The following is a 13,846-nucleotide window of genomic DNA, read 5'->3' as shown; positions in this document are numbered from 1 at the left end:
ACCGGCATTTGTGTGTTTGTTTGTTACTTGCAAAATCATGGATTTTTCAAGTGTATTAGTCAGTCGATTTTGTTTGTTTGTCATGCTACTCTTCCCACAGTTCTGGGTTGATGACATCCAGACTTGCTACATAGGATCAACATGACCCCAATTAATGTATAGGGGTGATTTTTTTATATCTTTGTCGGTGCTCTTTGGGGGGGGGGGAGGAGGGGTTCCGCAAGTTCTCTATGTAAATGTGGATCGTGTAGCGCCACTCCTGGTGGGGGAGGGTATTACAAGTCTCCACCATTTACAGTACAGTATTCCTGTCCCCAAATTTTCCAGTGCAGTGAGATTTTTTTGAATTTTAAGCAGTAGGTATGTTTTTGCTTCATGCATGTAACCCAGGTTATTTTTATTGTATTTTATTATATTTTCATGCCTGGTGTTGGCTTAATGGTTAGGGTGGGCTTTGGATCCTAGGGTTCTGAGTTCAAATCCCACTCATCTGTTGAATAAATACCAGGTGGGTTTAACTCGGCCTGCCATCCTTCCGAGATCGACAAAATGAGTGCCAGCTTGCTGGTATCCTGTGTCGAAGTGGCGACCTGTCCAAGATTGTACCCAATAGCCAAGGAGACTGCTTAGGCAGCACCAACACTTTGTACAGAGTGTGGTCCCAATGGATGGATGGATTGACGCAGCTGTCATTTGTCGATACACCCCCCAAATAAAAGGTATGCATCAGAAGAACGTGTTGCATGCTTGGACAAGATCACCCGTAAGGCGGGTACTCTGCTAGTTTAGATAACAATGCAATTTCAGGCTACAGAACAAAGCTATTCAGAATGGGTAAAAAAACATCTTTCCAATGGTTATACATCACATAACTTTAAGACACACCTTCTCCAAAATCTTCTGGATCCAAGGAGACCTCTGTGATTGGATCAAAGTCTTTGTTCATGAGGATAAGAGTTTTCTGGCCTGAAGACACAATACAAAGTATGAAATCATTCAGTTTGGGTTGGCCCGTTTAGTGTTCCAATTTCAGCACATTGCTGATGTTGCTTTGTTGATTTATCGGATCTTTGTACTCTATGTAAAGACGTACACACTCATCTTCTACTGTCCTTGTCCTTGACACCATTTATGTCAAGACTCTTTAATGACCCTTATACAGTCAAAAAGAAAAAGAAAGAAAATCTTATTGTACTTTTATTTGCTGAAAAAAAATTATGATTTTTTTATTTTATTATATTTTAATTATGAACAACGTTGAACCACCTCCCCATTCCCCCCTATTTTTCTGAACCTCAAATTTAAATGACAGAACAAGTGAACACAGACTTTAAACATATTGGTCCGAAAAATAAATTAAATAAATTGCATAACATGATTGTAACGAGCTGTTCATCTCAGATAAAGAACAGCACAGAGGATTTACATTGACAACGAAACAAGCCAAGACCATAATATAAACAAATATATACAACATGGAAAACTATGGGTTGGAATTACTTCTTGTTACAAATCTACAAAGTGTAAAATAAATCCGAAAATGTAAATTTAAATACACAGTACAAAATGGCATGATACATCTGAACAAAGTTATGGAATACAAACCAGAAACATTTAATTCTTTATTGTATTTAAAAACTAGTATATATACTCAATCAAGGATGGGTAAGTGGACAGTATTAAAAGAGGAAGGCCATAGAACAGCAGCAATCCCATGACAGAATGGTGCCGAAAGCACCTCCCAATGGAATGTCGTGACATCATCCAGCATGACAAAAGTTTTGAGAAAAGTATTCTTTCCACTGGGCTGAACGGAACAATTCAGTAAATTTAGAATTCAAGAAAATTGAGATGCCATAAACAGAATTGTAGGATTGTTGATTATGCTTGCAACGTTTGGTAATCATACATGAAACAGTGAAAGAAAACTTAGAAAACGTTAACAGACAGAGACACAGGTAGACAAACAGACATCCTTTTATTCATATTCATAAAACGGAACTTCATTTTATCATTACTCAGAATGGTTAGTTAATACAATGTTGGTCATATAAGATAATTCTGCTGGAATATTCGTCAAGAGGCCCAAATATGTATACAACCACCAAAATAAATGACACACCTGTAGCGAGAACAAGGATCTCCTGGTCAGGGCTCCATACCATGTTCACCAACCCGCTTTCCACACTGCCCACACACTCAACCTGCCAGTCGCACATCACATGGAGAAACAAAAGCACTTTTATAGGAAAGATTTGATGATCACGGAAGTTCTTTCAATAACACCAGCACAACGGTGCACAACAACACACACAACCAATCATCACAAGTATAGAATACAAACATAATCAGGGCAAAGCCCTGAAGTAATTACTTCCTATATGACTTTCACATTGCAGACATGTTGGTGGTCTCTGTGTGTTTTATCACTTTCTTTCTGGTATTGCACCCTCTGCCTTTCCAGGCTCTAACCCCCACCCCCACCACCCTTGACCCAGGTTGTTGCAGGGGCATGCAGTCTGCCAACAACCCTTTCTGGTGAAACTCCCAAAATCAAGACTCACTGCTCACCTCCACTCATTTTTTTCCCCTCTTTTTCCAAGTTGTGGAACCAACTTCCTCAATCTCTTCAATCTCATTGTTCTCTTGAGGGATTCAAGACAGCTGTTCACCACCATCTCAGGTCATCCCCCATACACAAACATGATCTTTTCTATCCATTCACCCTCCTCAAGCCCATTTCTTTCTGGGTTTCCAAGTTTTCCTTCCATCTCTGTGATTGAGAGTTTGCGGCTGTATCCATCTTGTTCACCCCGTGTCTTCCCCTTGCTCTCATTCTTCCCCACATCCCTAATTTTTCCAGACTACCTCTATTTTGTAGCTTAACCCTGCTGTTGGTGTATTCCACAACACCCCCCCCCCAATCCTTTCTTCCTCTTCACTGTTCTTTTCAGTCTGTTACATTCGGTACCATTCCATGTTTTGGCTCCTTTACGAGCCTCAACACTGAATACAAAAAAAGCCCAAGGCAAGCATAGATAATTAATTTTTTCAAAACCCTATATAAACAAGCATATCACTGTGAAAACTACATCAGACCCAAACACATCAACTTAAATGTATTAAGATGATCATTACAATTTAGTAAAAAGAAAAAGAGCAATCAGAGATTGCAGACCCTCACCAGGACTTGTTTTGTGTGGCGTTTGTGTAGTTTTGTGTGGTGTATTTTGTGTGGCACTTGTGTACTCGTGTGTAACGTAATTAGAGACATAGTTAGAACTGCCACTTTATAACTGCTGGCAGTGATGACTGGATACTAAGACGTGCCGCTTTGATGCAACCCTGTTTTGAGCAGACACCTGACCCTGACCCATGATGTTTATAATTATTATTCAATTGAATTCAGCATAGGATTAAAATAAATTCAATTCAAATGAAGTGGAAGACGAAATAGGGACAGTCCTACATCGGAGTCATCAGAAGGATCCCAAAAAAAAAGATGAAGTCATCAGGAAGAATCTGGATAGGATTTAGGTTTCAGCTGCTACCCCTCCACCCTCAAACCTATCCAGGCAAAGCCAAGTGAGCGTTATTTTAAAAAAGAATAATAATAATAACTCAGATCAAAAAAAAAAAAAAATTCTGCCTGCGAGACCATGTGTCTGATCAAGTTGAAATTTAAAACCTAAATTTCCTATCACTGTGAAGGTTCATATCGATCGATGAAGCGGTTCAAGAGAAGGAATTTTTTTTAAGATTCTCGTTCAATCCAATATGGCTGCCAGACCATGTGACCTATCAATTATTTGTGAACATTGTGGTATCCCCAAGGCTTGGGGAACATTTGTGTGAAGTTTCCCCTTGATCTGTCGAGCCGTTCTGGAGAAGATGATTTTTAAAGGTTAGAGGGTAAATCCAATATGGCTGCCAGACCATGTGATCTTTGACATCATAGGTGTGAACGTTTTGTTCCTCATGGATAGGTCGTCATACCTGTAATGTTTTGCCTCGATCTGTTCAGCCATATCAGAGAAGATTTTTGAAGGTTTCAAAAAATAAAAATAAAATAAAATAAAACGTCGCTGCTGAACTACATGACCGATAACAATCAATTTTTTTTCCTGTGGACCAATTTATCCATGCTTGGCCCTCAAAAATTTTCATACTGATCGGATGTAGCATTCTACATATGCAGTTATGACGTCATAATGAAGGCACCTATGACATCAAAAAAAATCACTCATATTCCCCATGAGTACTTGCCATGTGCCAAATTAAAAAAATTTCCTTGGTGCTGTTTCAGATATACAGAAGTCCTAATTTTTTCCCCTTTTTTCCAACATGGCTGCCACAGCATGTGACCTATGATGTCATAATTATCATTAAAACATTCCACATGAGTAGTCGATCCGATGGTGAAAATTGTATCAATCTGATGAGCAGTTCCAGAGAAAAACACTAAAGTTTTATGCAGACAGACAAACAAATGAAATTGCTCGTTGAGCAAGGAATTGCCGGAATAACTTTGTCATATCTCCATGATCTCTGAAAAAAACAAAAACCTGGAAATCAATTTGGTTCTTATAAGTCGATAGTTTGACTGTTTAATGAATTATAGCACTTAGTTTGGTCATGATCATAACTTGGAAGTCAATCGGACTTGAAATGGCGTTTTTATCGCAATTTGAAATTTTTGACCCGACCCCACTGACATTCGACCCCCAACCGCTAAGAAGGATGTTGGTGTGACACCCCCAATGAGACATATGGTTGGATGCAGTATTGGAAGATGCACATTTTGGATTTGGTTTGAAGTCGATACGACCATTTTAGCGGACGTTATTGCGAAAATAAGAATTTCAATTTTTCCGTGATCTTGACCTTTGACCAAGATTCACCAAAAACAAGTGTCTAAGTTGGACCATGGCCGACGTCTGTACCCAGTTTAGTCATGATCGCTGAAACGGTGTGGCTGCTACAGGGTAAACAAACACACAAACAAACAGACAGACAGACAGACAGCGATAGAGACAGAGACAGAGCAGGACACAGAATGACACACACAACCGACCAACATAATTGCCGAAATCCGGAGGATTCCAGCAATTAACAAATTGACCCAAATGCAATACCCTCTCCTCTGGTGAGGGTAAATAGAGTTCATACAATACCTTACCCCACGCAGTATTGAGATAAATATAATAACAAGCCGGGAGGCGACATGGGTGGTCGTGACATAATGGCATACTAGTCATACAGTTTTTGACGGATCGGGCTGAAATTTTTTGACAAAGAGGTTGATTATAGTGCGCATAAAAGCCTGGAAGTACATTTTTGATTTTCGAAAAAAAAATTTTTTTTTAGGATTTTTCTAAAATTTCAAAGTCCCGTTGCTAGGCAACAGTGGTGTCCATAGCAACGGTGCTCAAAAGCATAGAACTAGATCCTGGTATGAACCTACCTGTCAAGTTTCATCAAAATCGGTTGACTCCTCTGGCCTCCAGAACTATCCATTAAATACAAACAAACAAACAAAAACAAAAAATGACGGTAAATAGACACCCTATTTTTGAAGGACTACCATTTGAAAAATAAACCTAAATCAAAAATCGGCTCGAGTAAAATTTTCTAAATATCTCGAAGTGTTTAATTCCGAAGTCTTGTTTCTCCACATTCAAAACTGTAGGACAAGTATTGAAAATACCGTTTGGGTTCTTAAAACGCGATTTTTCGGCCGCTGGATAGCAACAGGTGGTTGTTTAGCAACGAAACTCAAACGCGCACACTCCCAGCTCATATGGCACCTGTTCGCCATGTTTCATCGAAATTGGTTTGCTGGTTTGTGCTGTGGAGCCTCGCGTTGCAGACACACACACACACACACACACACACACACACACACACACACACACACACACACACACACACACACACACACACACACACACACACACACACACACACACACACACACCCCGACAATAAGGGTACTCTCGCGACCACCCAATAATAATATAACGAGAGGAAAATATAATACAAGAACATGGAAGAGAGTGGGGGAGGGGGCCCAGAACGTCAAATTTAATTGTTCGCGATTGCTCAAGTAATGCTAAAAAGAAGGGTTTTGAAAGTGTCAAAAGGGTAATTTGTGTTGTACTGTGTTCAAGTATACGATTCAATGACATGAAATATAGATTTTACAGGTCATGGGGGAAAAAAAAAATCCAGAAGTTTACTCCTGTTGATGCAGCATCTTTTACACCACTTTGTTTAACACATTACATTGGTTCTTCGTGTCTGTACGTGTCCTTTATGCCGTCCTTAAAAAACAGCAAGTGTCCTGTTTTGAATGATTTTCAATTGTGTTTTATTGCCAGACAGGTAGACAAACTAAAAAAAAAAAAATTATCTCACTTTTTGCTGCACATGCGCAATAATGACGAATTCAGAGCCAAAGTAGTGCTAAACTGCAGGTTCGTTTTCCAGCTCACGTTCAAAATATAATATTCAATTGAAATCAAGTTGTTCCTCAATCATAAAATGACGTTTGGAGACACACAGAGCATGGACAGATCATCCGTCCATCCATTGGGACCATACTCTGTGCAGAGCGTTGGTCCTGCCTAAGCAGCCTCCTTGGCTATTGATCACAATATACCAGCAAGCTGGCACTCATTTTTTGCCGACCTCGGAAGGACGACAGGCATAGTCAACCCCATCTGGTATTAATTCAACAGGAGAGTGGGATTTGAACTCAGGATCCTAGGATCCCAAGCCCACCACCCTAACCATTAAGCCAACACCAGGCATACATGGACAGACGGATACAAGTGAACCACTTGCTTAAACACGCTTGTGCACGGAGTAATTTCCTGAAAATGATTGAAATTCCTTAAATCACAGTCTAATTTGAAGGGAAGTTTTTTTTTGAAATTCTTGTGCCAATCACAGTGTCAAAAAAAGCCCTAGACTGTCAATTTTCGATTTCGTCAGTGACGTCACACCTGTGACCAGTGATGTCAAGACCACCTTGATCCAGATGGCGGCTTTACATCGAAAACTGTATTTTGAGCTCAGATTTAGATACCGATTCCACCATCATCAGCAACTCCTAAGGTTCTCAGTACGTTGAAAGTGATTAGTGGGTTTTTGAATTAACAGTTTGAGACAAAATTCGTGATGGAAACGCTTCTGCGGGAATTATGGAGGCGTATCATTTTGCGACTTGTGCAAGCGATTCAGGAGGAAGAAGGCAGAAGTGATCGTGAAAATGAAACTGCTGGTCGCATGCTCACTGCAGATTGGTCGGTTTTGTTTTTCCATTCAAGTAATGGTTTATGAGGGAGAGATTTTTTATTAACTGATAAATCAGCTTTTTTACTCAAGCAGAAATACTCGTCATCGCCCTACAGCTGACACCCAGGCACACTCGGACACTGCAGACAAAATGGGCGACAAATGCTATGTCCCACCATCGCAGGCTAACCAGGTGTCTCATATGATACAGGATCGTCCCGTTTCATACTTTCCCAAGATGCCATTGTGGATTTGCAGTTCATGGGGATCTGCAAGAATGTAACACCCATGAAGGGCAATGGCTTCCTGTACACTGTATCCTTGAACACTGCATGGGATGTCATGTTCTATGAACTCTCCAGTTGAGTCTGACTCAGTCTCTGTTAGGGTTATTGGGTGTGTCTCTCAAGAGTCGATGAGGCTCTCTTGTTTTCTTCTCATCTGCTGATGAGCACACCGAGTCTGTCTCTGTGTGTCATTGAGTCTGTCTCTGAGAGTCCCTCCGTCTGAGTGACGGAATCAGCCTGGGAGCTCTCACAGTCCACACACTCATGTCTGGTTTCGTCTTTTGTTCTCAATCTTTTCCTTTTATGCCTGGTGTTGGCTTAATGGTTAGGGTGGCGGGCTTTGGATCCTAGGGTCCTAAGTTCAAATCCCGCTCATCTGTTGAATTAATACCAGGTGGGGTTAACTCGGCCTGTCATCCTTCCAAGGTCGACAAAATGAGTGCCAACATGCTGGTATACTGTGTCGGAGTGGCGACCCATCCAGGATTGTGCTCAATAGCCAAGAAGACTGCTTAAGCAGAACCAACGCGCTGCACAGAGTATGGTCCCAATCTTCTCTCCTCCTTTTCCTTTTGTTTCTTTCATTTTTGTCTTTTCACTTTCCCTCTCACACATCTTTCACCTCTCACCCTTGCACACCTTCATCTTGAATCCCAATTGCTACAATCCCACCATCTGGCTGCATCACTGGCCCCCCTTTGCCTCGTACACCTCGAGTGTTTCCCGCCAAAACGTATACCGAGTTCCCACCACGAGCATTTCATCACCCGGCACACAGAGAAGCATGGCACATTGGCGGCACGGGGGGGGGGGGGGGGAGGAGGAACGACAGTGGAGCGAAGGACAATCTTTTGCAGAACATTGGGTGGCACGAGCTCAACCGGGCTGGTGCAAGGTGTACAGGGACTCGACACACCCCAATCTTCTTCTTTCTTTCCTTATCTCTCATCAGCATTGGATGCATGTTTGGTGCCAAGTAACATGGAGTGCTAAGTGATAGTAGAAGGAACCAATGGCACAGGTGTTGTGCTTAGGGGATAATGGGAATTGTATACATGCCTGTACATTGCCTCATTTGTAAATACATGCCTTGCTTTAGTAAAGCCTTATTTCACAAAAAATTTTGTCCCAATTTATCCTGTCCATTTATATTGCGATGTAAGACAACTGACAGTGGATTGACCAGCTTAATTGGGTATAGATTGCAGAAGCAGTTATACACCATTGATTCTGCTGAGCCAACTCATTAAAGTGTGGTGCGTGATTGCCGGCATGATACTCATTCGTACTCAGGCTTCTTTGTATGGTAACGCGACTCTTGGCATGGGATCCCGCAGGAAGTTCTGGAGTGATTGGCTATTGTGGTCTTTCGAGATGCACTGACCACATTAGAGTTATCTGGAGGTGACGTCCGTCACAAAATTTAATCACTAGTTGGAAAAGGGAAATGGAAGAGAAACTGTCGAATCATAAAAGTCGATGACTGATAATGACCAAACTATTTTTCTTGGCATGCAAGCAGTATTTTAACACATGTTAAATCGTTTTCAAATAATGTGTAATGAATAAATGATAGACGTGACAAATAAATACCAAATAATGAGCCTGGAAACTTTTTAATTGGACATTGTATATTGTATGTCTCCCTTTTCTAGGATGTTCTCAAATAATTTGTGTTCCACCTGAAGTAATCCATGACAACGTAATCCTCCAATGTTAATGTAACTTTGCTCTTTCATTTCTTTATGTTACACAATACTAATGAACCTTGGCATAAGTATCATAGGGATGTGGATTAAGGGGGGGGGGGGGGAGTGGGGAAGGGAATCCAACCTAAACCTATTCGCTAAAAAAGAAACGGTCGATATTTCACTCACCTGAGCTGTATCAATATTATAGAGCAACACATCACCAGAAGTGGTAGCTATGCAGACCGCCTCTGCCTCTGGTAGATCTTGGATGGCCACCAAATGGCCAGTTCCATCACTTGGCAGGTAACCCTCCACCAAGAACAAATTTTCTTCATTCACCTGACATAAAGCCAACAAAAGTGTCAACAGTTAACCCAACACATACTACACGGTAAAAATCATTCCTAAATGTAGTTTGGTATCACCATTTGTAACTGTTATGTCGACCTCAGGGCACCGCAGTGAGTGCACTGGTAACCCAGAGGACATCATGACAGAAAATAAATAAAGACACAACTGTGCTCTTCGTGGTGTTTTAAGGGTGACACCAACATACGAGAAGAGACAGAAGGGTAACTTTATTAGGAATATGTATTAACCCATAAGGCTGACCTGAAGCTCAATAATACCAATTAAATGTAGCATTTAATGACTTTCCTAAGAATCCCCAAATTAAATGAGTACAAACAAGGATGCGAGAGGTTGGAAGGACAAATAAGCTCCAAGTGTATGCACCAGTCAACCAGCTGAGTGCCTTATCAAGGATAGAACCGAAGAATAAATCACCCGAAACGACGCCAACGAGGGTATATATGGAGCAGCTTTGAAATAGTCACTAAGATAACAGCAGTGCAATGTCCAAAAGGAAGATTCCATGAGTAGAGGGGGTTCAGCGAAGAATACCTCACAGGGCGTGATATAAGAAGCGAAGCTGAATCTCCACAGACCAACACACAGCAGGTTGAAGTTTATCCGTTATGGTCAGGGAAGGGGTGAGTCACTGAACCTTCCCAGGTTAGCATATAGAAGACCACCGATTCCTCCTTCTCTGGGTATGTCGGTTTTAAAATTATATGCACCGCTTGAAACAGTGTGGCAGTTCAAGATAATGTTGTCCATGCCTTCTCTCCTCATTATCCTGATTTCCTTCTTGCGTCCTCAAACTGCTGATGCCTTTTTATCTCGTGGTGTTGTTTTTTTGGTGTTTCCTCTGCCACCGAAGGTGGACAGAGGTTATGTTTCTGCCCTGTCTGTTTGTCTGACTGTCTGTGAGCACGATATCTCAAAAGGTTATGGACAGATTCAGATGAAACTTGGTGGACAGGTTGAGTGTGTGACAAGGACAAATTGATTCAATTTTTGTGAAGAATCCAGAGCCGGATACGAGAATTAAAAAAAAAAAATTGAAGCGATTCTTCACCATTGAGGGATAGGGCCAAAAACAATACATTAGCATGATATTTATAAAATAAAAAATAAAAAACTTGTGGACGAGTTATGACAAGACTAAGTGGATGAGTTGGTTAGGCGACGATAACAAGCGGATTAGATTTTGGTAAAAGATCTGGATCCAAATCTGGCCCATCAGGGGGATAAAACATGTAAACTGTTCAACAGAGCAGAGGGTGCGCTCTTGCGAATGTTATCATCGCTGCTGCTGCTGCTGCTGTGACTTAACAGGAAATTTAACAGCCCATACAATCCCAGCCAAAGCACAACGAAATGAATACACTGGTCCGTAACAGTGACCCACAGCAGGGTAGTTGATAATGGAAAATAAAACACCAAACACATCAGCTGTGAAAGCAATGCACATCTGACGAGTAACCACTCACACTTCCCAGCAACACAGGTGTGCTTATGATGTCTCAATCAATTTTAAGATGTCCAAACCTGACAGTCTAATGGATTCAGAACTCAAAGGTGACCATGTTATATTTAGATTGGTTTATCAAAATGAGTGGGGTATTTACCACGATAGTTGAGCTACGCCACAGTTATGAATGCTCAATTACACTTTTCACATTTACCTTCCAGGTATTATTTCACTCCACACTAGCAGGAGCTGCGACTGCTCGTGTCGCGACTCGATTCAAAATCGAGTGGCAAGCAATTGAAACGTGTACCCGAGTTCGCGGATGATGATGTTGATGCTGATATTTCTTTATTGATTCTGCTTGGGATCATATTTTTGTTCAAAAATGAATCCTGACCTAAGAAGTCTTTCAACTGGAATGCTATCCAATAATATTGTTGTGGGCCGGGTATCGGTGACGAGCACGACCGCTAGATGGAGCAGTAGAGTCGGTTCCACCGAACACCCGGAATCTAGATCGTACCTTTCCGATAACTCCGAAGGTAAGGGTCCCTTACAGGACCGTGAATCGTCAATAAGTCAACTGCATGGGACAGGGTTATTTGCCAAACTTCAAAATACCTAGAGGCCCACGTGGCGAGCTACCGAGGAATTCACACCCGAGACGGAGCTCGAACGGGACGAACCGTTTCCGTGCTCAACCCGTGCGTAACCCGAGCGGATGGTTACCGAGGTACCGTCGGTCCAAATGCACAACTACGGCAGCAACGGCCTTTTTAATCCACCAACACGTACCGTGCTAAAGCTAAACCAATGAAGAAAACACAGAAACAAGCTGAAACATTTAACAGGGGATTTATTTGCAATAGGGGGGAGAACGAGGGAAGCACATAAGGGCAGGGAGGGAACACAAGGAGCAGAGTTAAACTGACTAAGAAATGCAATCACGTAGAGCAAAAAGCACTTAACAATTCTTAATTATAGACGGGCCCACACACAGACACACACCCAAGAGAAGCGGACCCAAATGGTCTTTATTCGGCTCTCCAGCCGCAGAGGATAGTTCGGCTGGGAGTCAGGACGGCTGGCTACCTGGCCGTGAGTGCGCGGCAAGACGTCCACCCCTTCCCGGAGCTCTGGTTGCCAAAAGACGGACCAGGGCAGCCAGACGCAGACAAGCGCCAGCGGCAAGACGAGACCAGCGTAGACTCAGCAGCAAGATGAAACCAGCGTAGACTCAGCGGCACGAAGAGACCAGAAGAACCAGCATAGACCGAGTCGATGACCGTGCCATCCCGTCTATTTCTTCTACCCCACGGGGTCGGGGGGGGGGGGATGTGTCTCATGTCACTGCGCCCCTCATTCACCAGGGGAAAATCGGTCGTCCCAGTGATTGGTCGGGGGGGGCGTGTCGGGGCGTCACAGTGGACCGCCCCTCAAACAGGGAGAGGAATATGGTCCTGTGTGGGCTGTGTTCTTTGGCCGACCGCCGGGGAACTCGCTCGCGTCTCCCTGATTGGGCGAGAGAGGGAGGCCAGGCCCTTTTGAACTCCGCCCACCGCGAGTGTTATGGCGTCAGGATGGAGTGAAGGTGCTGTTGTCGGTGAAGGTGATGCAAAAATCCTAGCTATAAAATAATCCCTAGCGCACACATGTAATTCCCATTAGACAGAAGGGGAAAGGGACCCAAACTAGAAGCACGTACTTACCGATACAACTGTTCTATAGGGACCCGAATGTTGAGTGCAGTAAGCTTCCAGATTCGTAACAATACGACTGCTATTCAATCTCACAATGGTATCGTCACAAAAAAAGGTCCTCTTACAGAGCGACATGCTCAGACCTGGCAAATCTGGGGGTCAAGCCAAGCCAAACCCCTTGATGACACCACCATGACAAGACCATTCTCAGCTATGAGCAGGCTCCGTCCACCCATCAGCTGTGCAGAAGCCTGCACCTCCAGGTGATAACTGAGCTTCAGATTCCTCATGTTTCATCGACGATCAGACCTGAGGATGACAAACAAGAATTTGCTTTCACAAAGGAACTCGAGGAGCCTGGGTGCAGGAAGAGGCCGTTCGGCCCATCATGCCTGCACCGCACCATCCCCAGTTTCATCATCATCACCCATCAACACCCAAGGAGCTGGTCGCGCGCGGTTCGCTCGGTAAATACACGGGACAACCAACCCGGACGCTCTCGTCACGACTCGCACCTGCAACCGTGCCAAAGGTTCATCGGGTTTCGCTACCGGGCATTTTGCGGAATGTCTTACGATATCAATGTTCAACGTGACATGTTGTACCGTCATTCGACGCGCGCTCAGATTCACTTCACATCGGCAAATTCACCACGTGTTTCATCTGACGTGATGACGTTGATGTTATTTTTGAAGCCCCGCCCACAACCATCTCGCATCGTCGTGCTGCCTTGGATTTTAAAACACGTTCGTTTACATACCTCATTGTATGCATGTAAAATACATCCAACGGAACCGAAACATTATATTCGGCGTGCGGTAAGTGACCACGTGCACCGGATAGTAAAACACGCATGTTGAAAAAAACAAAAAAAACACACCGCCCAAACGCTTCTATGGCAAAATATAATATCTTCAAAGAAAGGAGCCACCTGGAAGTCAGGAATAAGTTCTTCGCACATCAGATAGTGGAGGATTGAAATGATCTTCCGCGATGTGCTGTGGGTGGGCGTAGTGACGTGTGGGCGTAGTGACGTGTGGGCGTAGTGACGTG

General features: G+C 43.0%; 1 protein-coding gene across 6 annotated transcripts in view; it reads right to left on the bottom strand.

Annotated features, from left to right (window-relative positions):
• ELP1 (elongator acetyltransferase complex subunit 1) overlaps window positions 1-13,804 on the bottom strand; it is a 109,621-nt gene extending 95,817 nt beyond the window's left edge. For 3 of the 6 annotated variants that reach the window (XM_085874873.1, XM_085874879.1, XM_085874878.1), the window contains exons 1-5: window positions 13,399-13,544; window positions 12,937-13,102; window positions 9,464-9,616; window positions 2,123-2,204; window positions 886-966 (exon numbers count right to left, since the gene is read on the bottom strand). In XM_085874873.1, coding sequence (XP_085730999.1) covers window positions 886-966; window positions 2,123-2,204; window positions 9,464-9,616; window positions 12,937-13,083 — 463 coding nt within the window. In that variant the 5' untranslated portion in view covers window positions 13,084-13,102; window positions 13,399-13,544. Of the gene's footprint in view, window positions 1-885; window positions 967-2,122; window positions 2,205-9,463; window positions 9,617-12,936; window positions 13,103-13,308; window positions 13,545-13,724 lie in introns of those variants that run through there. The other 3 variants (XM_085874877.1, XM_085874874.1, XM_085874875.1) reach the window with 3 other exon arrangements.
• Window positions 13,805-13,846: the final 42 nt, after the last annotated feature.

Source organism: Eptatretus burgeri, chromosome 3 (genome assembly GCF_056783735.1).
Source record: "Eptatretus burgeri isolate ZD-2024b chromosome 3, Ebu_testis_v1, whole genome shotgun sequence".
Taxonomy (NCBI): domain Eukaryota; kingdom Metazoa; phylum Chordata; class Myxini; order Myxiniformes; family Myxinidae; genus Eptatretus; species Eptatretus burgeri.
This window is presented reverse-complemented; position numbering and strand designations above follow the sequence as displayed.